This window comes from Rhinoderma darwinii, chromosome 2 (genome assembly GCF_050947455.1).
Source record: "Rhinoderma darwinii isolate aRhiDar2 chromosome 2, aRhiDar2.hap1, whole genome shotgun sequence".
Lineage (NCBI taxonomy): Eukaryota > Metazoa > Chordata > Amphibia > Anura > Rhinodermatidae > Rhinoderma > Rhinoderma darwinii.
Window position 1 is genome coordinate 49,011,779 of NC_134688.1, and position 25,723 is coordinate 49,037,501.

Here is a 25,723-nt window from a genome sequence, read left to right on the forward strand (position 1 = left end):
CGCACGCAAAACGCAGCGTTTTTTTGCGTGCGCAAAACGCACACGCTCGTGTAAATGAGGCCTTAGGGCTTGTCCACACACAATGGAATTGCTGCAGAAAATTTTGGGTAGTTTGGACGTGGAGACCGACTATAGCAGTATACCGCATGAAAAGGGTTGTGATTCAGTGAAATATTTCCTCAAATCTAGAGGTACTTTGTATACAAGCCATAATGAGGTTGTCATGAAGTTACTTTGATTTGTTTTGGGACAGAACTCCTTCATGTTTGACAACAAGCTTTTCCACCAGCTCAGGGGAGTGGCAATGGGCAGTCCTTGTGCCCCAACCTTTGCCATTCTCTACCTGGGCTGGTGGGAGAAAGAAATTGTCTTTCAGGAGGCTATGGAACTTTGGACCTCAAGTGTGATCTTCTGGCTTTGGTTCATTGATGATATTTTAATACTGTGGAATGGTTCACAAGCAAAACCCAATGAGTTTGTATAAATATTGAATGTCAATGACCGGGGTTTACCTCAGAAATACATGCGGACAAGATTACATTCTTAGATCTGCCAATAAGCAAGTCAGTGTCAGGAAGAGTCAATACACAAATACATAGAAAACTGACAGCCACCAATACATTATTAAGGCGGGATAGCTGGCATCCAAAACCCCTTAAGAAAGGAATTCCAAAGGGTCAATATTTGCGAGCCCGAAGAAACTGTACAAGTATGTCTGACTATCAGAATGCAGCCTTGGAATAGAAAACAAGGTTTGGTCGAAGGGGTTACCCAGATTGGGTTCTCAAAAATTCATACCAACATGCCCTATCAGTGGATAGGAATGAACGTCTAAATCCAAGGATGAGAATGAGGGGACCGACCTTAGAATCATAGGGACCTATTATTTACAACACACATAAGTTAGAGCGATCCTTCAGACATTTTGGGGTATTTTAAAAGCTGACCCTGATTTAGGGAGACTTTTGAGTGATAGGCCAGCAATAACCAACCGTAGAGGACGCAACTTAAAGGACAGACTGGTCCAGAGCCATATGAAACCAGTTACTCATTCAACATGGTTGTCTAAGCCCCACAATGGGTACATAATGTTGTGGTGCTTGTAAGGCCTGTAGATCATTCTCATAAGTAAATCATATATCAGGGTGTTCTTACAAAAATTATGATTTCATCAATTGTAAGACCCAAGGTGTGTTATACTTGATGACATGCAGCTGTGGTATCCAATATATGGGTAAAACCATTCGCGAGTTGCGCAGATGAATTAGGGACCACAGTAATGATACTGAAAAACGAGCAGATACCCCAATTTCACGACAAATTTGGGAGCAACATCATGGGAATACTGATCATTTGAGATTTCAAGGCATTGAGAGGGTACGTCCTCATCCCAAAGGTGGTGACTGGGATAAACATATTCTTCAACGGGAAGCACGATGGATATTTCTGCTACAGACTGTTCGTTTTTTTTTATGAGGGAGTTGTGTTTACATGGTGGGACCAGTCTGTCCCGTTTATAATACTTTGTCCTATGGCTGATGGCATATTGATATGGATTTCAATATGTTCGCCGACTGATATATGTATGGTGGCTAGTTTCATGTATGTGAATATTTTTTAATGCTTTATTCCCTATATGACCTCTTATCAATGTCAGTATACATTGTTTCCCTTCTATATAGTATGCCTCTATTTGGGTTTGCAGCCGCTAAGAGGTTCCCATGGTAACGTGATGCTAGGCGTCATTCAATATGCTTAGTGAGAAAAGATATGGACGAGCTCCTGAGTGGGCGGAGCGTTTGATGACGTAGCGACCTGTGATTGGGGGTTTGATGTAATCGTCCAGCCTCTGGATGGGCAGGGCTAAAGGCTTAAATTGCCAGCGTGCCGTTGCATGCGCTGCGCTGCGTGCCGCTACAGTAACGTTCTATCAGACACAGGGCGGCTTGCTAATATTGCACGTGAAATCTATGTGCTAATCTGCCGTTTCGTTATACACCTCTGAAGAAACGTCCTATACAAACTAAGGACGGAGAAACGCGTTAGGTGTTTAAAGTGGTTTAATGTTAATGCACACTTTCGTCTTGGGTGTACAATCTGTCAAGTCTGAATGCACACTACTGCTATAGAGGCTGCTCTGTTATCTATGCATGTGAATGCACACTAGTGCTATAGATGCTGTGCTGTTATCTGTGAGTGTGAATGCACACAACAGCATAGCGTCTATAGCAGTAATCTATGAGTGTGAATGCACACGACTGCTATAGGTGCTGCGCTGTTATCTGAGTGTGAATGCACACTACTGCTATAGGTGCTGCTCTGTTATCTGAGTGAATGCACACTACGGCTATAGGCGTTGCTCTGTTATCTGAGTGTGAATGCACACTACTGCTATAGGTGCTGTGCTGTTATCTGAGTGTGAATGCACACGACTGCTATAGGCGCTGTGCGGTTATCTATGAGTGTGAATGCACACAACTGCTATAGGTGCTGTGCTGTTATCTATGAGTGTGAATGCCCACAACTGCTATAGGTGCTGCGCTGTTATCTATGCGTGTGAATGCACACTGGTGCTATAGATGCTGTGCTGTTATCTGTGAGTGTGAATGCACACTACTGCTATAGACGCTATGCTGTTATCTATGAGTGTGAATGCACACGACTGCTATAGGTGCTGCGCTGTTATCTGAGTGAATGCACACTACGGCTATAGGCGTTGCTCTGTTATCTGAGTGTGAATGCACACTACTGCTATAGGTGCTGCTCTGTTATCTGAGTGAATGCACACTACTGCTATAAGCGCTGCTCTGTTATCTGAGTGTGAACGCACACTACTGCTATAGGTGCTGTGCTGTTATCTATGAGTGTGAATGCACACGACTGCTATAGGTGCTGCGCTGTTATCTGAGTGAATGCACACTACGGCTATAGGCGTTGCTCTGTTATCTGAGTGTGAATGCACACTACTGCTATAGGTGCTGCTCTGTTATCTGAGTGAATGCACACTACTGCTATAAGCGCTGCTCTGTTATCTGAGTGTGAACGCACACTACTGCTATAGGTGCTGTGCTGTTATCTATGAGTGTGAATGCACACGACTGCTATAGGCGCTGTGCTGTTATCTATGAGTGTGAATGCACACTACTGCTATAGGCGCTGCTGTTATCTATGAGTGTGAATGTACACGACTGCTATAGGTGCTGCGCTGTTATCTGTGAGTGTGAATGCACACTACTGTTATAGGTGCTGTTATCTATGAGTGTGAATGCAGACTACGGCTATAGGCGCTCTGTTATCTATGAGTGTGAACACACACTACTGCTATAGAGGCTGCTGTTATCTATGAGTGTGAATGCACACGACTGCTATAGGTGCTGCGCTGTTATCTATGCGTGTGAATGCACACTAGTGCTATAGGTGCTGCACTGTTATCTGTGAGTGTAAATGCACACTACTGCTATAGGCGCTGCACAGTTATCTATGAGTGTGAGTGCATACTACTGCTATAGATGCTGTGCTGTTATCTATGACTGTGAATGCACACTACCCCTATGTGCTGGTGCTCATTTCAGTATGAATGCACACTGTCTCTTAGGTGTTGCTTTTTCGCTATCGAGTGTGAATGCACACTTCGTTATTTAGTACAGGTAGGGACAGGTGTTACATATTTTCATCTAGGATTCTGTGGGAATGCTACAATAATTGAACTTTAGGTGGATTACTACTAATTATTGGTACCTTTATCTAGCTTCTACCTACGTGGTTAGCATGGTATCTTTAGGAATACATTGGCTAGTCTAGCCTATTTTAAAGAGTCTGTCACCAGATTATAAGTGCCCTATCGCCTACATAATGTGATCAGCGCTGTAATGTAGATAACAGCAGTGTTTTTATTTTGAAAAACTACCATTTTGAGCAAGTTATGAATAATTTTACATTTATGCTAATTAGTTTCTTAATAGACAACTGGGTGTTTTTTAACTTTTGACCATGTGGGCGTTATAAAGAGAAGTGTATGACGCTGACCAATCAGCATCATACACGAGATCACGCTGAGCAGTGAAAGAAGCTGGGCTGGAATGAAGACAAGTGTATGATGCTGATTGGTCAGCGTCATACACTTCTCTTTACAACACCCACATGGTCAAAAGTTAAAAAACGCCCAGTTGTCTATTAAGAAACTGATTAGCATAAATCTAAAATTGCTCAAAAATTATCGTTTTTCAAAATAAAAAACCACTGTTATCTACATAGGGCACTTATAATGTGACAGAGCCTCTTTAAGGATAAAATATTAAAATGGTCTTTTAAGCGTTCTTTTCCAGGCGTATTTATCTACATATGCGGTAGGGCTCCGTTCCGACGGAAAGCTCTGATGGAACGGAGCCCTAGCGCAGATGGGAACGAAGCCTAACTCACATCTCAATGCACATTACTGTCCCACTGACAATGGGAGAGGCTTAGCATAAATTGGAGAAAAGTTGACTCAGAGATTTACTTAAGGGGCACATGGTGCAGCCACTTTTTGCTAACTTCAAGAATAGTGTCTCATATCATAGACCTTGCACTTACTAGTCAGCCTGGATATCCACTGGAAAGATCTGTTCGTGCTCTGGTGGACTCAGATTATTAACCATGTTTTACATGGTTGAGCTGTTTCAATGTGCGCCATGTAATCCTACCCCGGCTGCTGCAGTGAAAATGTGTGGACGCCCGCCGCAATCAGCTGGTCGCCGGGTGGCTTTCTGCTGAAAGTGAAGCGTGATTTGTAATTTTTGATGCGGTTGCAATACAAAATGCAACCGCATCGAACATGCAAAATCACGGTTTTGATATGCATTTTTTTCAACGCGGTTTTAACCGCAGCTCAACTGCAACATGTGAATGGACCCGGAGGGTCTCGTGCAAGGGTCCTATTCTAGGTTATTGGAGCCATACATAAAACTGAGCGCTGTTTGGTGTCTCTTCTGCCAAAATAACCGATCAGGTGAATTCTAGTGAGAGAATTAGTAACATTAGCCCCAAGCTGATGTTTTTACTCACTGCCATCAAAAACTTACAAAATACAGAAGTTTTATTTTTTTTAACAATGTATTTACACAATGAAATATATAAAAATGGCAAAAATATTCCGATTTACAAATAAGCAAATATCTGGAGGTTTCCGTGAACCCATTGTGAATTTGCACTTTACATCAATTTACATTACTCGTTGGGCCTCGTAAAGTGACCCTGTTGCCCATAGCAACCCGAGCTTCCATTGTCTTAACTGCACTGGACAAAGAAAAGCTGAACTCTGATTGGTTGCTACGGACATCAAGGCCACTTGTTCGCTGAGGCAGTGTTAATACATGATGTCCATTGTATACAAAAAGCAGATCAGACTATACAATATACACAGAGACGCCCGGGCGCGGGATGGTGTTAGTCTTTACACGGGATATCCTTCATTGTACTAATGGAACTAAACACCAGGCTGCAGGAGTGTTCTCCATCAAAACTTTATTTCTAATAACAAATGGACCATATTTTTTAACAATGTTTAAAAATGCAGCTTGGAAAACCTGCCTCCAGGACTTCTCCCGTGCTGCACCCATCCTATAGAAGTCTTTGCCTCATACTACTTGACTTCCTCCTCATATTCCTAGTTTTGAGCAAGTTTTAAAAACTAAATCTCTTCAAGGAAACTGGCTGTAGATTTAGTAACATCGTGACGTAACAGTCCCTGACCCACGCACAACCTGACCTGGTCACATGTATCTTCCCTCCAATTGCTGCTTTTATATATATATATATATATATATATATATATATATATATATATATATATATATATATATATATATATATGTGTGTGTTGGCACAGTACTTTGTACAAATTATGTCACTCCCCCGACCCCCTTTAGATTGTAAGTTCCTATGGGCAGGGTCCTCTCTCCATTTGTACAATTTGCTGATGTTCAGTTGTCATTTGGTAGGTTTACCGCTTCCTCGGATAAAGTAAAGTGCTGAGGAATATGTTGAATGTCTATGAATAAAGGTTCTTATATTATTCTGATCATCAGGGCACTAATTTCTGATCTGTTACAGGGTCCAATTATCGGCGTTATCAGTTTGGGCAGAGTTTTGGACCACATGCCACCTGCCTGAGTGGATAACCATTGTGGAGACTCAAACTTCATAAACAATCTACAGATTTAAATAACAATTTTCTACAAAAGCAAATGTTCTTAAAAAAAAACCATGACCTATAATACAATAATACGCTTCATATAAAAATGTACATACATCACAGACATAGTGCTTTTAGGCAGTACATGTGGTGGCGTCTCAGAAATGTCATCATTTCGACATGCGATCGTTTACTGTAAATAGGATTTCCTCAACATACATGGATTGGATAAGGGCCCTTTCTTCAGCATAAGTGCCTTTTTATCTAGAAAAGTCAAAATGTACAATACATAGGTGACTAGGACATACCGTGGGTGGCAGTCGTGCAGATTGGAGAGATGCAATGTCTAATGTGCAGACCTCATACAATACTCATTTAATTGCACTGTGCAGACCCGCAGAAAATAATGGAGACTGTGCCTTAAATATTTTTGAAGTCTGGTAAAGATGAACGGTCCAGCTCCATGAAGGTCATCACATAAATAATGAAAAATCACATTTGCATTCGGCTTCACAATTTGAGTCCCAACTTTTCCAGTCACCTTCATCCAGTAGATGCTTTAGCTGAAGAGATTGCCCAGCACGTATCCATTATACCAATGTGCTCCATTCGGTCCCCGAACATACCCATATTCAGATCCATATTAATACCTTTCTGATGACCAGGAAACCTAGGACGCTTTAAGGATGAGCAAGTTGCCAAACATCAAGCGGAGTCGAAAGAAACATGGTGGTTCTTTCTATAAAAAAACCTAGAAGTAGATCTCCGAGTGTCAAATCCAAAAGTCTAGGTGGTAGGTCAAGAAGGAGATCTTCATGTGGCTGTTCTAGATGTCAATTTCCAGGTGGCAGGTCTAGAAGTAGATGATAAATCTAGTAGATCTTTTGGTTGGCTGATCTAGAAATAGCCCTCTGGATGGCGGATCTAGAAGATCTCCAAGTGGTGGATCTTTAGGCAGATCTCAATCAGCATTCCTGCCAATGAATGAAAATTATTATCATTCTGAGATGGAATAATGTGTATCATGTAGATTTTGCCATGGATTTCACCCTACGCATTGTAATCTAAAAGAGAGTAAAAAAGACACGGCGCCACATGGTGCAAATAAAAGCGAGGTAACACAGGAGCAGCTAATAATCAAAAAGTGCTCACCTTAGATTGTAGACACTGGCAGGTGTCACAAGAGTAAGAAAGCTGCTGCCGGGTCCGTACACAAACAAACCGAGGTTTGTTGTCAAAGGGATACTTTGCAAAGGAGTAAAAAAAAGGACCAAAGGCGCTGCTACGTCATAGGCAATGATGAAGACGCCGGTCCGGCGTTGAAACGCGTAGCCTCTTCTATTTATAATGAAATATTTCTACTTTATGCCTACCTAAGTCTTGTGACATTTATGACGTAGCAGTGCCTTTGGTCCTTTTTTACTCCTTTGCAAAATACACATTGTAATGGCTGAAATCTCAAAATCACGATATGACCGCACCATGTACGTGTACTCTAATAAATGTAAGGCCACACGTTGCGGCCGCGTTGACCTGCAGTTTTACCTTTTTGATTGTTAATGGGTGCTTGATTTTGCAGGTAAAACTACTGCTTACCTGCAAAACCGTGTGGCCTTTAACAATCAATTTGAAAAGCGCTTCGCAAGACAAATTTGCGTTATTGCTAAGTGTGGATTTATCCTTAAACTGGATGACATTATTAAAGCAAAATCACCTGTTTCTCATCTTGGACACATGAAAACTGCTCTCCCGCAGACTGGTTGTCCTCAGCTTCTTGACAACCATCCAGCTCTAATAAATGAAGATGTTTTGAAGACTCCGGCTCTGTACCCACACTCTGCACACTATTTGTGTGTAAAATACTTGGCTCCTCTGTATCTCTGTTCAACGTGTCTGCATCTCCTCCTATTAGCTCCGGATATGGCTCACAGACAGCAGTGCTATCACTGCCAGGTGGTGTTTGCATAAGAGGCCAAGTTTCTGCAAGATCTCTGCAGGCGGGGTGTGAAGTGGGTCCAAAATATGCTGGAATCATGTCCGCCACGGTATCTGCGTTCCTGAAAAAGCAGCAATTATTAGAAATGTCCCTAAAAGTTTTCAAAATATTAGTATGCCTTAATCTGTCGCCTACACAGTCATATACGCCCCACATGTCTTGGTTCTCAAGAATGGATAGGATTTATCATCATTTATTCTAGTTCAGCCCAAATTTCTGCTTCCCACACGTGGGCGACAGACACTGCGAGTATAAAAACAAACCCAAAAAAGGCTATGAAATAACATACAGTGAAGGAAATAAGTATTTGATCCCTTGCTGATTTTGTAAGTTTGCCCACTGTCAAAGACATGAACAGTCTAGAATTTTTAGGCTAGGTTAATTTTACCAGTGAGTGATAGATTATATTAAAAAAAAAAAAAGAAAATCACATTGTCAAAATTATATATATTTATTTGCATTGTGCACAGAGAAATAAGTATTTGATCCCTTTGGCAAACAAGACTTAATACTTGGTGGCAAAACCCTTGTTGGCAAGCACAGCAGTCAGACGTTTTTAGTAGTTGATGATGAGGTTTGCACACATGTTAGATGGAATTTTGGCCCACTCCTCTTTGCAGATCATCTGTAAACCATTAAGATTTCGAGGCTGTCGCTTGGCAACTCGGATCTTCAGCTCCCTCCATAAGCTTTCGATGGGATTAAGGTCTGGAGACTGGCTAGGCCACTCCATGACCTTAATGTGCTTCTTTTTGAGCCACTCCTTTGTTGCCTTGGCTGTATGTTTCGGGTCATTGTCGTGCTGGAAGACCCAGCCACAAGCTATTTTTAATGTCCTGGTGGAGGGAAGGAGGTTGTCACTCAGGATTTGACGGTACATGGCTCCATCCATTCTCCCATTGATGCGGTGAAGTAGTCCTGTGCCCTTTAGCAGAGAAACACCCCCAAAACATAATGTTTCCACCTCCATGCTTGACAGTGGGGACGGTGTTCTTTGGGTCATAGGCAGCATTTCTCTTCCTCCAAACACTGTGAGTTGAGTTAATGCCAAAGAGCTCAATTTTAGTCTCATCTGACCACAGCACCTTCTCCCAATCACTCTCAGAATCATCCAGATGTTCATTTGCAAACTTCATACGGGCCTGTACATGTGCCTTCTTGAGCAGGGGGACCTTGCGGGCACTGCAGGATTTTAATCCATTACGGCGTAATGTGTTACCAATGGTTTTCTTGGTGACTGTGGTCCCAGCTGCCTTGAGATCATTAACAAGTTCTCCCCGTGTAGTTTTCGGCTGAGCTCTCACCTTCCTCAGAATCAAGGATACCCCACGAGGTGAGATTTTGCATGGAGCCCCAGATCGATGTCGATTGACAGTCATTTTGTATGTCTTCCATTTTCTTACTATTGTACCAACAGTTGTCTCTTTCTCACCCAGCGTCTTACTTATGGTTTTGTAGCCCATTCCAGCCTTGTGCAGGTCTATGATCTTGTCCCTGACATCCTTAGAAAGCTCTTTGGTCTTGCCCATGTTGTAGAGGTTAGAGTCAGACTGATTAATTGAGTCTGTGGACAGGAGTCTTTTATACAGGTGACCATTTAAGACAGCTGTCTTTAATGCAGGCACCAAGTTGATTTGGAGCGTGTAACTGGTCTGGAGGAGGCTGAACTCTTAATGGTTGGTAGGGGATCAAATACTTATTTCTCTGTGCACAATGCAAATAAATATATATAATTTTGACAATGTGATTTTCAGTTTTTTTTTTAAATATAATCTATCTCTCACTGGTAAAATTAACCTAGCCTAAAAATTCTAGACTGTTCATGTCTTTGACAGTGGGCAAACTTACAAAATCAGCAAGGGATCAAATACTTATTTCCTCCACTGTACATAAAAGAGGACACATCCGCTCTCCTGACATGTCTTTTTTTGGTAAATTCTTGTTTTTCAAGCAAAATAAAAATTCTGGAACAGATTTTCTTAGAACTCTGCATTGTAGCGTTCCTCTGATATTAAGGGCCTTTTACATCGGCCGATATGTGGCTGGTGCAGCGAGCGCCGATCAACGAGACATCGCTGATCGACACTCGCTTGATGCTGTCACACGGAGCTATGGATGGGGACGAGTGGTCGTTACTCCGATCGCTCGTCCCCATACATTATCATCATGTCGGCAGCGCGTCTCCCTGTTTACACAGAGAGATGTGCTGCCGACAACGATAACATTTTACTTTTTTATTAACTATTTAACTTTTTTGAAACGATACGACCAGCAGATGATCAAGCATCTGCTGATCGTTCCCCTGTTTACACAGGACAATTATCGTCAACGAGCGTTCTATGAGGGGGATTTTTACACAGGACGATTATCGGGAGGAAGAGCGTTAATATAACGCTCGTTGCCGATAATTGCCCTGTGTAAAAAGGGCAGCGATCAGCAAATGAACGAGCAAACGCTGGTCGTATAGTTTAAAAAAAGTTAAACATCGGACGTTGTCGGCAGCACATCTCCCGGAGTATCGACCACACTTCCCCATCCATAGCTCCGTGTGACAGGAGCGAGCAAGCAAGCACCGATCAACAATGTCTCGTTAACTGGCGCTCGCTCCACCGGCAGAGTGTCGGCCGATGTAAAAGGGCCTTAACTCCGGGAAAGGTAAATAAATAGACAACTGGGTGCTACTATTTCCCTTGTAAATGAGGCGTGTCCCTACATAATCTGACACTGTCAGCACTGATTGGACAAGTGTCTGACTGTGTAGGGGAATGGTGACGGCTAGTTGTCAATATATTCATATATTTCCGGAGGAATAACAGATGAACAGCACAACACATGGTAGCCACCACCCAATAACTTAAAGGAACACTAAAGTAAAGTTGGAAGCTCCTAAGGGTATGTGCACACGTAGTGACCAAAAACGTCTGAAAATACAGCTGTTTTCAAGGGAAAACAGCCCCTGATTTTCAGACGTTTTTTGAGCAACTCGCATTTTTCAGTGCGTTTTCCGTGCCGTTTTCGCGGCGTTTTTTACGTCCGTTTTTGGAGCTGTTTTCATTGCAGTCTATGAGAAAACAGCTCCAAAAAAGTCCAAAGAAGTGTCCTGCACTTCTTTTGACGAGGCTGTATTTTTACGCGTCGTCGTTTGACAGCTGTCAAAGGACGAAGCGTAAATGACAGGTCGTCTGCACAGTACGTCGGCAAACCCATTCAAATGAATGGGCAGATGTTTGCCGACGTATTCTAGCCCTATTTTCAGGCGTAAAACGAGGCATAATACGCCTCGTTTACGTCTGAAAATAGGTCATGTGAACCCAGCCTAAAACTGGAGATTTAGGAGAAAAAAAATGCAGTCAGTCTCTCAAAGTAGATTTTCCGTTTACTGCGCATTAACCTTAGGTTGCATTGAGATGTGTGTCTGATTTCAGAGCGTAAAAAAACGCAGCTTTTTTCCTACATTTCATGGTAAAGAGGCTCTGTCACCAGATTCTCAAATCCCTATCTCCTATTGCATGTGATCGGCGCTGCAATGTAGATAACAGTAACGTGTTGTTTTTTTTAAAAACTATCATTTTTGGCCAAGTTATGAGCAATTTTATATTTATGCAAATGAGCCTTTCTAATGGACAACTGGGCGTGTTTTCCCTTATTTCCAACTGGGCGTGTTTTCCCTTATTTCCAACTGGGCGTGTTTTCCCTTATTTCCAACTGGGCGTGTTTACTTGTTTTACTAGTTGGGCGTTGTGAATAGAAGTGTAAGATGCTGACATATGATGCCGACATACACTTCTATTCACAACGCCCAGCTAGTAAAACAAGTAAACACGCCCAGATGTTACAAACACAATACACGCCCAGTAATTCAGAGACCGTACACCCTCTGTATATTTCAGCAGTGCATCTCATAAGACGCGCCTTAAACAGAATCGGGTTCCTTGCAGGGCTTCTATTTCTAGAAGTGGCTCGGATATAAACCATGCTGGCTATCTACGTGCGGATATGCAGGGTGGTGTACATGTTATAAATACAGAATATTCCAAAGCCGTGTACATAATTAATCTATACAATAATTTGTACACCGCAAATAATGGAGAAACGTACCCATAGAGGAATGTCAGGAAATATACTGGTGGAGTCCACGAGCTACAAACCCGAGTGGTGCCAAAGGGTTTAACCCGTTAGTGACCGGACCATAGTGTTTCTACGTCGGTCACTAACGGGCCTTATTCCAATGCCATAGACTTTTTACGTCGCGGCATCGGAATAAGTAAACAGAGCAGGGAGCTGTCAAATCTCCCTGCTCTCGGCAGCTGAGGGCTGGGGGCGTCCCTGCTCTGCCGGGTGAGATCGATATAAGTATCGCTCACCCGTTTAACCCCTCAGATGCGGTGCTCAATAGTCTCTCCCACTGACACCCGGAGATAAGATCGCCGAGTGTCTGTGTCTCTAACGGCAGCCGGGGGCCTAATGAAGGCCCCCAGGTCTGCCTGTGGTGAATGCCTGCTAGGTCATGCTGGAGGCATGACCTAGCAGATGCCTGTCCATTTTACACGGACAGGCATAATACACTGCAATACAGAAGTATTGCAGTGTATTATAAATGCGATCGGAGGATTGCATAGTGAAGTCCCCTATTGGGACTAGTAAAAAAGTGAAAAAGAAGTTTAATAAAAAGTGAAAAAAAATGAAAAACCCACTTTTCCCCCTTACAAACTGCTTTATTATTAACAAACAAAATAAAGTAAAATAGTTACACATATTTGGCATCGCCGCGTCCGCAACGACCCCAACTATAAACTTATTACATCATTTAACCTGCACGGTGAACGTCGTAAAAAATAAAATAAAAAAAACATGCAAAAATGGCTGTTTTCTGTGAATCCTGACTTAATTAAAATGTGATAAAAAGTGATCAAAAAGTCGCATCTACTCCAAAATGGTACTGATAAAAACTACAAGTCGTTCCGCAAAAAAAATCCCTTCTACAATTGCATCGGCAAAAAAATAAAAACTTTACGGCTCTTCAAATATGGAGACACAAAAACAAATAATTTTGAAAAAAAAGTGTTTTCACTGTGTAAAAGTAGTAAAACATACAAAAACTATAAAAATTTGGTATCGTTGCAATCGCAACAACCCGCTGAATAAAGTTATTGTGTTATTTATACCACACGGTAAACGGCGTAAATTTAGGACGCAAAAAAGTGTGGCGAAATTGCTGGTTTTTTTCTATCCCCCCCCAAAAAAAAGTTAATAAAAGTTAATCAATAAATTCTATGTACCCCAAAATGGTGCTTTTAAAAATGACAACTTGTCCCGCAAAAAACAAGACCTTATACAGCTATGTCGACGCAAAAATAAAAAGGTTATAGCTCTTTGAATGAGACGAAGGAAAAACTTAAAAAATGGCTTGGTCATTAAGGTCTAAAATAGACTGGTCATTAAGGGGTTAAACATTTTCTGTATGGGGTCATGGTTCCCTCAATAATGGTAAATTTAACTCTGACTCCACCAATATAATTCTGTATTTTAAGGATGAATACATAACTGTCTTCTCAGTAGAATAAAACCCCTTACCCGTCGTACAATGTGCTGTGTGATGGGAATACACAACCATGTTCGATGCTGCACGTCTCCTCACAGCACAATGACGGAATCAAGTGAACAGGGCCTATGAGGGAAAAACAAAGATATACAATTGACGGCAGAAGTAGCGTGCAATCGCTCTATTGGAGACTTCAATACGCTACAGATTCTAGACTAACCGATTATTTGCCATCTGTAATTTTTCACAGGTGAATGGACATGAAATGTGCTATGTTCGGGATGTTGGCTTTAAAAAAAAAGCCATTGTCTGGGATTAGAAAAAAAGGGTCTGTTTCTTTTTCAGAAACCGTGCCATTCTTGTCCATAGGCTGTGTCTGGTATTGCAGTTCAATCCTATTCAAGTCAATTTAAACCGATCAATCTAGGGCTCTGTTCACACTGGCATTAGGTTCTGTTCCATCATGTTTCCATTGCCTCCTAATGGGCAGAGTAGCGTAGTCTGCTGCCGAGTATAAAAGAAAATGGCGGAAACCCGATGATTGCATTACAGGTCAATGGGATGCGTAAGGATCTGTCATATTAATCCTGGATCCTGTAAAAAAATGGAACCCAACGCAAGTGTGAACAGAGCCTGAAAGTCGGAATCTGCAATTCTGCACTGTGTCACGTGAACTTATTACCTACCACAAGCCTGTGGCGGCTCTTGCTGACAATGGCAGTATGTCCTATGCGGGTGCTCGGTGACTTGTGGCCTGTCGAAGCACAACAGCTCTGACCCCGTGTACTGCACTTCTTGGGATCGGCTAGACCCTGTATTACAGAGAAGGGAAGAGAAACGCAATGAAAAATAGCATACGCGTGGGCTTATGTAATGTCAGATACATGTAGCAGTAAAGAGTAGACCACAGAGGAGGGGGGACAGGAACGAGGGACGGAATGGAAAGAAAGGAGAGAGTGGAAGGAGAGAGGGGAAGGAGTGATAATCTGAGTAATCTGAAATGGACCGGTTACTACAGTTGCTCTGCCTGCCAACCCCACTAAAAAGACTGTGGTTGTTAGGTAAGGCATCGCTAGCAACGAGACTGTCAGACACTGATAAGAACTGACAGCAGAATAGAGGATTAGTACCCCCCCCCCCCCCCATACTTACAATTTGGCTTCTTTTCCATGAACTGCCTCTTGCAGTAGATAATAGAGAGAATGAGCAGAGCTAAGAGCACGGTGGACAAGGCACTACATATAACCGCAGCCAGAGCCGTATCCCGGGGACTTGATGCTGTAGCAGTAATCTTCACAAGATTCACTTTGCTGCCTAAAATAAATGAAAAAATAGTTGTAGATTGAAAAAAATGAACACATTAAAAAAAATTTTTTTTTAAATCTTTCCAATAACTGCATGGTATCGTTTTTGTCTCACCTTCCAGGTGGATTTATACTGAAAGCAGCTGTAGGCCATGTTCACACTTTGTGTTTTGTTATGGTTTTTCTGCTGCATTTTTTTGGAAAGACTGCACCGTCCAGATGTACTTTTTTTTGTGGTTTTTCCTTGTTGACTTTCACAGAGAAAAAAACAAGTGCTAAAAATCTTAAAGCGAAACTGCAATTTTTTTGTATTTTTTTTTAGGGGAAGTTTTAGAAACATTACCTGTTTTTCACTCTGAGCTACACCACAATGCAAAGTGTGAACATGGCCTTACGATACTACAATCACTTGACTGCATAAAAGAGATCTCATTCAACCCTCCGTGGTCCCCTTTTGTTGGATTCCCTGGATGCTTTTTTGAGCTGCTTTGAAGCTTCGATAGCTAAAGTTTTACTGACGTATTTAAGTGTCCCACCCCCCATAATTTCTTTAGCAACTGGTGCATGAAAACCACAAAAACACAGACAGCACACAGATATTGTCCGTGTTTTTCACACACCAATTGACTTCAATGGGTGACGTGGTTCGCAAAACGGACCAAAATAAGACATACAGTGAGTTTCACGCAATGGACACACGATGCATGAAATACCATGGACAGATGAATAGCCCCATTGAATTGCATAGGTCCGAGTGCTGTCCGTTTTTTTAACGGACAGCACACAAACGTATAATAGGCTTGTCTGAATAAGGCCTACAAACTGCCTCTCTCCATGGGAGTGCCGTTGCTAGACCAACCTGCCTCCGAGAGGACTACTCTTCCAGTAAGACTGCCTGCCACACAACTGCTGGGACAGTCCATGCCATTGATTTCCTCATGGGCTGATGCAGAAAATGTCCTGCTTATGGGGCTAAACAGTGCCACAACACACGATTACTCCATTCAAGAGTCGGACTTGCCTTCCTGGAGTTGGAGGCACTTCCCAAAAGCAGTGTCATTCTGCTCCAACACCAGCTCAAGAACCATCACCTCCGTGTCGTCTACCTTATGAGGGTAAAATTGCAAACAACTAAACTGCACAGCTGCCATTTCTGCTCACGGGCGGGGGCTCTCCCTGACTCCATCCTTCTTAGAACGTGGCCATGTTGTTGGTGAATCAAGTCTACCCCTCATACCCCAAACAGGGTCAATCCCAACTGAAACCCACCGTAACCAGAGTTCACTATTTTCTCACTTATCCCCCATGTCAATGGGTTCAGATGGAGATGAGAGACTTACACAAAAATTGCTGGCCTTCCTGCCAACCAAAACTGACGCCTAGAATCAGCATAGTGGTCAGAGTTCTCCCACATGCAAGCCGAGATATCCACTGACGGGGAACTCCAGTCCTAATGCTCCACAGTGAAAACCAAGGCATGATATATCCTGACTATAGACTCCTCTAATGCAAAACTTAGGAGGGACAATGCAAGGTCAGGGGAATTCCTAGGGTGTATTCTGCACAATCTGGATTCCTAGGGAATTCCCTAGGGTGTCTTCTGTCCCATGTTCGATTTTTTTTTTGGTCAACCTCTATCTTCTGGTTCCATCATTGAGGATGCATTTCCGATTGCTTGTCCTAAGAAAGCGGACCCCTACCAGACCAGAGACATTATCTGTTGCCTGCAAAATAAGGACTGCCCTGGCAAAAGCTACAGAAATACCTTCTCTAAAAGGTAATCTAAAGGCGCTCCGCTTTCCCTCTATCCGGACCTACCCAGAAATATTCTATTGATGAGATCAGCTCTTAAACCTCTGCTTTCTCACCTACAAGCTAAGGGCCTCCAATACCGCTGGGGATCGGTTAGTCCTGAGGATTTAACATCTTTCTAACATTGGGTTTGCCTCATGTGGACCTACCTGCCTGGTCCACCCTACTTTCCAACTCATCTAGTTTCCCAGCAACTAGTTCCTGTAAAGATGCACCTGCTCAGGTCTCTGCGGACCCCCTTTGTGACCAACCTCAAACAGGGCAAATCGCGCAGGAAGAATGCAGCCTCTGATGGGCTCACCTGAGTTTGTACCTAATCTTTAATGCTTCTACTATTCTGTCTTTTCAATGTATTGTCTTTCATGGTCCTAATTTTATTCTTCTTAAATAGATTTGTCTAAGCTGGTTTATATCAATGGCTAATATAATGACGACTTCATTTTTTTTCATTGCCGACCTCAGTAACCCCCAACACCCCCCCCCCATATGACTTGGGCTTTGATCTCCCTTTATCAAACATCATATTTAGTACCTACAAGGAAGCGTAAATGCCTGCTTCCCTATTCAGCCTTTAGAAACTAGACCGGATTTATCTTTTAAACCAGTTCTCGATCGTGGGATTACTACCCCATCTGGTCTATTTTTTCTATCCTGTATAGCACCTGTATAGCACCTTTTATATTCACCTTTTACACCAATTGGCTTTCCTGACCTGTTCCCATTGCATGCTTGTATAATTTAATGCTTCTGTGCCGTTTTGGGCTTTGCTTTTCTGCTTGAAGATGTAATAAAAGAGAACATATACATATATATATATATAATATTTTTTTCTTAATTGAAGCCACGCACACTTATCTTAATGAAAACCTACTGTCTTAGTCATGCGGTCACACACGCAGCCAGCTCAGCTTCCTAATGACATTGAGAGTTTCTGTTCGCCACATAACTAGCAGTGATGCGGAGAGACACAACCAGTACCATGTGGAATAAAATACATATTTTCAGCTATGGCCAATATCCAAAGAACTTATGGTTAAACCACAGGTATCAAAACGTTCTCCAGGAGCCAAGTACAAAAATACTCTGCTTCACCACCATAAAGCGGCAGGCTTCTCCACGTTCCCATACAGATTTCCATTCTTATATTCCAAACCTCTGACCAAAACAAATTCATCCGAGATCCCACGTCAGTAGACGGCGCGCCGAGGAAGGGATTTTAAGGTATGAAATAGAAGAAATGAGCTTTGATGGCAGCCACAATCAAAACCAGGAGCAACCATTGACAGGCAGCTTAAATAAAGTGAAAGGTTGTGTTTCTTTACATGAACTAATTTATCAGACATTTCTGCCAGTTTTTCCACATTAAATATTTCCTATATTTTACTTCGTTTTTGATCAGTTCTAAGCACAATTTGGTTGTTTGATTGACCTACTGTACAAGAGACCTTTCAGAAGTAGAGTAGTCACACTGGAAAGTAGTAGTCGTGGCGCCAAACCTCCAGCTTTAGACAGTGCAGTACAAACAAGGTTACATTAGAGTGGTAGGTACAAGAAATACGAGAGCAAGACTCTTCTCTACAAGTGTCTTAAAGAGGACCAGTCGGCTCTTCTGACATTTCTGTTTTAAGGAGTTAGGGACTCGCAAGTTTGGGGATCCTTGTTGTGGATTGCGAGCTTGCTTCCTTTTGGCCAAAATGATTACTAATACCCCAGGTATTTTTCATTACTACGTATATTCGCTTCTCTTGGACACAGCCGGGTCTTTGATGCTGGGAGAGCATGGTGTGTTGTTGTTTGGCATAGCAAGCAGGGTAGCCCGCTCTATGAACTATCAAGGCGTCACAAATAGGCTTCTACCTGGCTATACACTTTGTGCCTCATGACGTACACACTATCCCTCCATGTTTCACACACTTGCACCCCATTATCCATTTATTTCTATTGAGGCACTTCACTCATTACTGCCCCCTATATTTCACTTATAGTATTACACTTGCACACACACTATTCATTTATTATTTCTTACTACACATCCCATGCACCACACACCACTCCCCTCAAGACCAGTGGGAGTGGCTATTATTATTTAAAGCACCTGCTCACTCCTTCATCAGCGTTTCTGACCTGGCTGTGTCCATTTGTAAGTATGGCCTTTTTCGGTGCATTTCTGGTTTTAGTAAATCCTTATATTCCCCATAAAATAACAATTCTGCAGCATCTTTTGTAGAACTTCGCATTATGCCGTTCCTCTGTTATTCCTCCTACAAATTTATGAATAAATTGACAACTGGGTGTTGCCAGTTGGGGGTGTGTCTCTACATCATATGGCACTGTCCAAGCAGTGCCAGACTATGTAGGGACACTATTAGACTGCGTAGGGACACCCCTAAGGGAAATGGTAACACCCAGTTGTCAATGTAGTCCTAAATTTCTAGGAGGACGAACAGAGAACCAAAACAACGAAGAGTATTTACTAAAACAGACATGGCAGGAGACACCAGTTTTGGGGCCTTATAAATCTTTTCCATTAAAGGCTATGTACATCGTTTGTTTTTTTTTTTAAATAAAATTGTGCATCAGTGTAATTGGTGCAACCTCCAAAATAAATTTTATTAAAACTTCTTATTACTTTTTGAGATACAGAGGCTTTGTATTCTGTATACAGAGCAGCTGTATCGTCCGCTAAGACCTGCTTTATGTTCTGTTCACCCATCCCAAGTGTCCAATGCAAGCACCAGTGCCCGGTTGTAGCGGCATTCTCTTTACCCCCCCCCCCCCATTAACTACACCAGGCAGTCTGTGAGGGTAGATCTGTCACTATCAATAGGTGTTGTTGGGACTTCTCGTTCTGTATGGTCAACATTAGAAAAATGTAGCAGTCACCCTTTGGCGTAATTGGAGCTTGCACCAAATATTCTGAACATGACATATAATCATTTTCACAAACACTAAAAGTGAACTTATGTCTTCAATATGCTAAAGCTTGAGATGTGTTTAAAGAAGCTACTGAGTGAATGGTTGTAATTCTTCATATCATGTAAGCAGAACAGCAAGTGTCTTATTTTAAGTTGGTCTCTTCTCTCACCATTGTGTCAACAGTCAGACATTGCAATCAATCACAGACCGGCTGCCTTCAGCACACGGCGGGCGATCTTCTCAAGAACTGGTTTGGTCTCTTCTGAAGTCTGTGCTGTGTTTTTTCCATTCTTCATAAAGGAGGTTGCTGCTACACTGCTATATGAGATCATATTGCTATATTCTATGAATGGGTCATTAGGTCGTGGTGATCTTAATAGCCATTAATAGCCCAATATCTAAAGGTCCTTTTACAGGGCCAACTATCGGACAGCGAGGACTCTCAGAACGAACGTTCCCGATCATTTTCCTGTGTAATCAGGGCAACGATCAGCCGATAAACGAACAAACGCTCATTCATCGGCTGATTGTATCGTTTATGCTGCTAGAAATATTATAGTTGTCGGCAGCAAATCTGTGTAAACCGGGAGACGCGCTGCCGACATGATGGTTATGTATGAGAACGAGTGATTGGAGTAACGAGCGCTCGTCCCCATACATCGCTCCTCGTGAAAGGAGCAAACTAGCGCCGATCAATGAACTGTGTTGTTGATCGGCGCTTGTTTACATGGCCCACAACGTGACGTGTAATAGGACCCTAACTGTCGAAGATTTCCAGAAAACTTTAATCAGGGACAAATGGGTTTGGGTACTCTACAAAGGACTATGGTCAACAATTTCAGGCTCAGACGGGTACCAATGGAATTTTCTGACAAGTTTATATAATATGTCAGGAGATAAATTTCCAGTTTGAAGTTGAACTTCAGTTTTTGCAAACAATGGGGTCGATCTCCGGCCACAAATTTGTTTAGGAGTTCCTCTAGGTCATGAGACCCTCGCAGCTTGCATAAAGTGAAGTCCTGTTTTTGGGGATTGTCAATGCAATGTTCAGGGATTATTTACACAGATTAGTATAATGTGCCGTTTAGTTACTTTTGTGCTGGACTCTCTTTTTTTTTGATTATAGAGGAAAGTTTTATTTGGTTTGCTTCGTCATAGGTGCAAAATAACAAGAAAAACGGACGTGCTGGATCCACCGCATGACTTCAATGGGTTCCGTCAGGTTTCTGTCGTATTACCTACACAGCACACTGCGCTAATTTTTCTGGAATTTTGGACAGGATTTGCAACAAAGGCTACGACACAGATGTAAAAGGTACCCTTAGCGGTGTTCTGACTGAAATCCAGCCTCATGCAGCCCATCGTAATGAATCTGTAATGTAAGGGTACATTCGCACACGTCTAATTTGCGGCAGAAATTTCTGTGACTGTTCTATTCATCTTATTGGTTTTTGGCATTAATCCATGCACATGATGTAGAAACAACCTCTTTCCGAGGTATGAAACTAATTTTTAGTCACAAAAATTTCTGCAACAAACCTGCGGTGTGTGAATATACCCTAAAACCGCTGCTAGTTGCCTAGGGGGAGCCCTCACAGATTGTAATCAGCCTCTGATAGGGCGCCCTCACACAGGCTCCTACAGCTAGGCTGAGATATCCCCTTGTGTTAACCCTCTGGGCACCAGTGCTTTATTACTGACATGCTTCTGCACAGTTATACTATGTAAATTGTAAAGCTTTGCATTTCGGAGGGTTAACAGAAGAGGAAAAGTTCTCTGTCTAGCTGAAGGATCCCTCACAGGTTACCTGCTGTCCAGAAAACAGCAACTATAGAGCACGTAGGTAAACACAAGAGGATCAATGGCGGAACAGTTTCTCATGGGTTTTTAGAGGTTAATACTACATACAGCAGCACTGAGCTGATCAGCAGCTGTCAGTCATCACACAGGAGGGCTGAGCCCCCTCAGCAGACTTCTGACAAGAATTTGGCTGAAGTTTTGGGAGAAATAAAGACACAGATCTCCCCAACCAAGTAACTTTCAGAGCTGCTGTATATTTTTTGAGCAGAATCACAACCGCTATATACTGGCTACAAATTATTCATACAAGCATGTCGCTGGAGCGTCTCTAAAAACAAGGTTTTAATGGTCATATTGTGGCAAAATACAAAACTTTTTTGGCCTTATCAAAATACAGCATCCATGGTAGTCCATAGGGCCATACTGTACCCCATATAACGGGGAAAAAATATTTCTCCATCAGAAGCTGTATTACAGAGGTAATATGCGGACACCATATGGTGGCACACAGACTGACACTGTACCAGCTTCTTACGGTCCATTAAACCATATACCGTACACTTCTAGAAGGAGCAAAACCACCACAAGTATCAAAAAGTATTGAAAATTCCAATGATGATTTGACGCCAACCCAATTTTAAAGAATGTAGAGGAGGAAAGCGAAAGGGGTGCTGCTGCCGCAGGGAAGAATGCCGCTAATCCGGTACTACTTTTCATGCAATGCTAGATTAGAAGTATTTCCTGATCATTAATTCCCTAATATACCTAGTCCCCAAATAACTCAGAAAAGTACCTTCCATTTAATTCTTAAAAGACTGTCCTACTTTAAAGGACATTTTAATACGGGCCGATTATTGGGCAAACAAGCATTTAGATCAACACTCGTTCCCCTATAATTGCCCTGCGTAAACCAATGATTAGCCGATGAACGAGCAAACGCTCGTTCATCAGCTGATTGTATAGTTTATGCAGCAGAAATTATTATCGTTGTCGGCGGGACACCTCCCTGTATAAACAGGGAGATGCGCTGCCGACATGATGGAAATGTATGGGAAAGATAATCGTAGTAACGATCGCTCTCCCATGCATTGCTCCTTGTGAAAGGAGCGCTGATCAACTAACTGTTTCGTAGATCAGCGCTCATTTAAACGGCCCATGTAGGTAGCCCTAATACTCAAATGGATCACGCTTTTAAAAGGAAACAATCTGCATAATGGATATAGTAGAAAATTCCTCTTTTTACAATTTTGGAATATGTGGTTTAGAGTAAACCCAAGGTGGGGCTTAGCAAAACGATCACACGTCTACAGATATAGAACCTGACGTTGGGTGCAAAAACCTTGGCTTAATCAGTAAATCCTACACAATGAACCAGGATTAGAAGCTGTTGATTCTAGATTAGTGATTTATAGGAAGGTCAGAAGAGGATCAATGGTATAGCAGGTTTATAGACTCTAGATAAGGCTTTCGTTTCCACAAATATTGATTCTGGATAAGACATATTAGATTTTCATCCCAATCATTGTGCGCGGTGCATAAAATGTGAACAAGTGACACGGATCGTAACCTTGCACCTTGGTAAAGTTATTTCAGCACGTGGTTTAGAAATATTCTTCGGTTGACAGAAGATCAAAGGCAAGTTCTGAGTGAAGACGAAACAACATTTTTCAGATTGTAATCTTTGCAGTGAAATGGATGCTATGATAGAAGTGTAACTTGTTCACACTGAGTATTTTGATGAGCTTTTTGGAGCAGAAACCACTCCGCAAAACGCGTCAAAAACAGGCCGAAAATGCCTCCCATTGATTTCAATGGGAGGCGGCTTTCTCCCGCGAGCGGTAAAACCTCCTCGCGGGAGAAAGAAGGGACATGCTCTATCTTCACGCGGTTACACCTCTGACCTCCCATTGACATCAATGTGAGGCAGAGAAAGCGTATTTCACTGAGTTTTTTGCCCGTAGCACTCAATGGGCGCGAGCAAAAAACGCGGCAGGAAATCGCAGCAAACGACATGCAGGAAGGACAAAATCTGCCTCAAAATCCCAAATGGAATTTTGAGGCAGAATTTTCCTCCTGCAAACAACTCCATGTGAACACAGCACTAGCTTGTACAAGAGATGTAGGATATGTATTTAAAAATGGGTTAATAGGGAATGGTGTTATTGGCTGGTCATAGATGCTTTATAAAGAGCACTTCTACAGTGGTTCTGGAGATGTCAGCTGATCATGGGGCCCCCAAACAGCAAAATCCCTCCCAATCTGCCCGAATCAGGCCAGCAATTACCACCGATGGTTAATTGACAAAAGCATATCATTCTACGGGTGCCCATACACTTCAGATGTTTGGCTGCCAGCTATTCCTTCCGACTTCCCCATGCACATGTGCGCTCAGCTCGGGCAAGCAGCCATGTGTTTTCAATGGGGAGAGGGAAATGAGCTGCTGCCAGACTCCTCAGGCAGCGGCTTATTCCCCACAGGAACAAAGGATCGGACACCCCCACACATTACATAGTCGTCCATTCCTGCTGACTTTTATCTAATATGTATAGGCACTTTAAAGTCAGGCTTGACTGGGACTACTATTGATCTCAGTCAGACAATAAAACAATAGTCTGATAAAGTCCAACATGGCAGATTTCCTGTAAAGTGGACAGCAGTGTGACTGGCAGTGCCCCCACACAAAGATCATTGGTGGGCATTAGGTCTCTATGCTCACAATGAACACACTACTCCAAGCTTTGATAACTTCTGATCTCTTAAAAAACAATGTATTGCATATGGTTAGTGTGAAGCCACTGGGGTCTGATTATTTCGAGTTGAAAGATCTCTTTATACATTGAGTGACTAAAGTGCTTTTTACACCGGCACATTTTGGCTGGTGCAGCGAGCGCCGATCAATGAGACCGCTGGTTGATCGGCGCTCGTTTGCTCCTGTCACACGGAGCTATAGATGGGGACGAGCGCTCGTTACTCCAATCACCGTTCCCCATACATTATTACCATGTCGGCAACGCATCTCCCTGTTTACACAGGGAGATGCGCTGCCGACAACGATAATATTTTGCACTTTTAAAAGGATACGATCAGCGGATGAACGAGCTGCCCTGTTCACACGGGGCAATTATCGTGAACGAGCGTTCTTTGAACACTCGTTTGCCCGATAATTGGCCAGTGTAAAAGGGCCTACACTTGCTATCTCCCCACATTATTGGCTACTGACACGGATTAGGCACCATTCCATGGTCTCAACTGACTCACCTGCTCGGACCCACACCAATTAAAACTTCTGACAGGTCAAAAGTTTTTTAAATGTTTAGTTACCCTTTAAAGAGGCTTGTCCTCTTCTCAAAATAGAAGGTTCTCATGATGATAAGCGGAGAGGGAGGGAATAGGTGATAAATGCATGGTCGCTGGAGGCCCACACCACTGTCGAACCCCTGTTCCTCCTCACGGCTCGACAGCCGTGAGGAGGACATTGAATGGAGCGGCAGTTGCGCATGTGCCCCATTACATTCAAAATCTGTGGGGCTGACAGGAATAGCGGAGTGCCCCGCCATTATAGGGTTTCTTAAAAGGGGTTTTGTAACCAGACATACCCATCAAAGTGCTAACAAATCTAAAAGCACAGCAGTGACGGGTGGAAATTTGAGCTTTTATTAATGGTTAGAATATGAATTATAGGTCTTCGAAAAGGAAGTGCTGCTGTAAAGCATATAATAAAAAGTGAAGCGCACACTGAGCCGTCCTCCTCTACATCCTCTTCACAACATCTGTGCAGTAGGATAAGACATAAAATAGCTTTTGTGCTTGCAATGTAAGTTTCCACAAGGATTAGAGGACGAGGCTGCCAGCTGGGAGCTAGAACAAAGATCCCAATCGGAAGGGCATAAGCTCAAATTGCTCTGTTCAGACTCCAAAATATTCTCCAGAGCTCTTTCCCAGAGCGGTCACTGAACGATAACAACAGATCTATATAATATAGCCGAAAACTCTGTAATAGAGTCAAATCTATCAGATGCATAAATATAATAGTTTCTGTAGGATATAGATTAATACAGGGGTGTGCTGCTGAACATTTATACACATTTTGTAATTGACGTAATCATGGATTATAAGGACTACGGAAATCAGAATTTGGGGATCAGTTACTAATCCAATGTATTAATTCATGGAGGTCTAGT

The 25,723-nt window shown here is 42.5% G+C and overlaps 1 protein-coding gene across 1 annotated transcript in view; it reads right to left on the reverse strand.

Moving 5' to 3' along the window:
- Positions 1–5,056: 5,056 nt before the first annotated feature.
- The window catches only part of TNFRSF19 (TNF receptor superfamily member 19), a 58,266-nt gene continuing 37,599 nt past the window's right edge, over positions 5,057–25,723 (reverse strand). The window contains exons 6-10 of the mRNA XM_075851624.1: positions 14,863–15,024; positions 14,397–14,522; positions 13,743–13,836; positions 7,887–8,229; positions 5,057–7,146 (exon numbers count right to left, since the gene is read on the reverse strand). Of these exons, the coding sequence (XP_075707739.1) occupies positions 7,138–7,146; positions 7,887–8,229; positions 13,743–13,836; positions 14,397–14,522; positions 14,863–15,024 (734 nt within the window). The 3' untranslated portion in view covers positions 5,057–7,137. The remainder of the gene's footprint in view (positions 7,147–7,886; positions 8,230–13,742; positions 13,837–14,396; positions 14,523–14,862; positions 15,025–25,723) is intronic.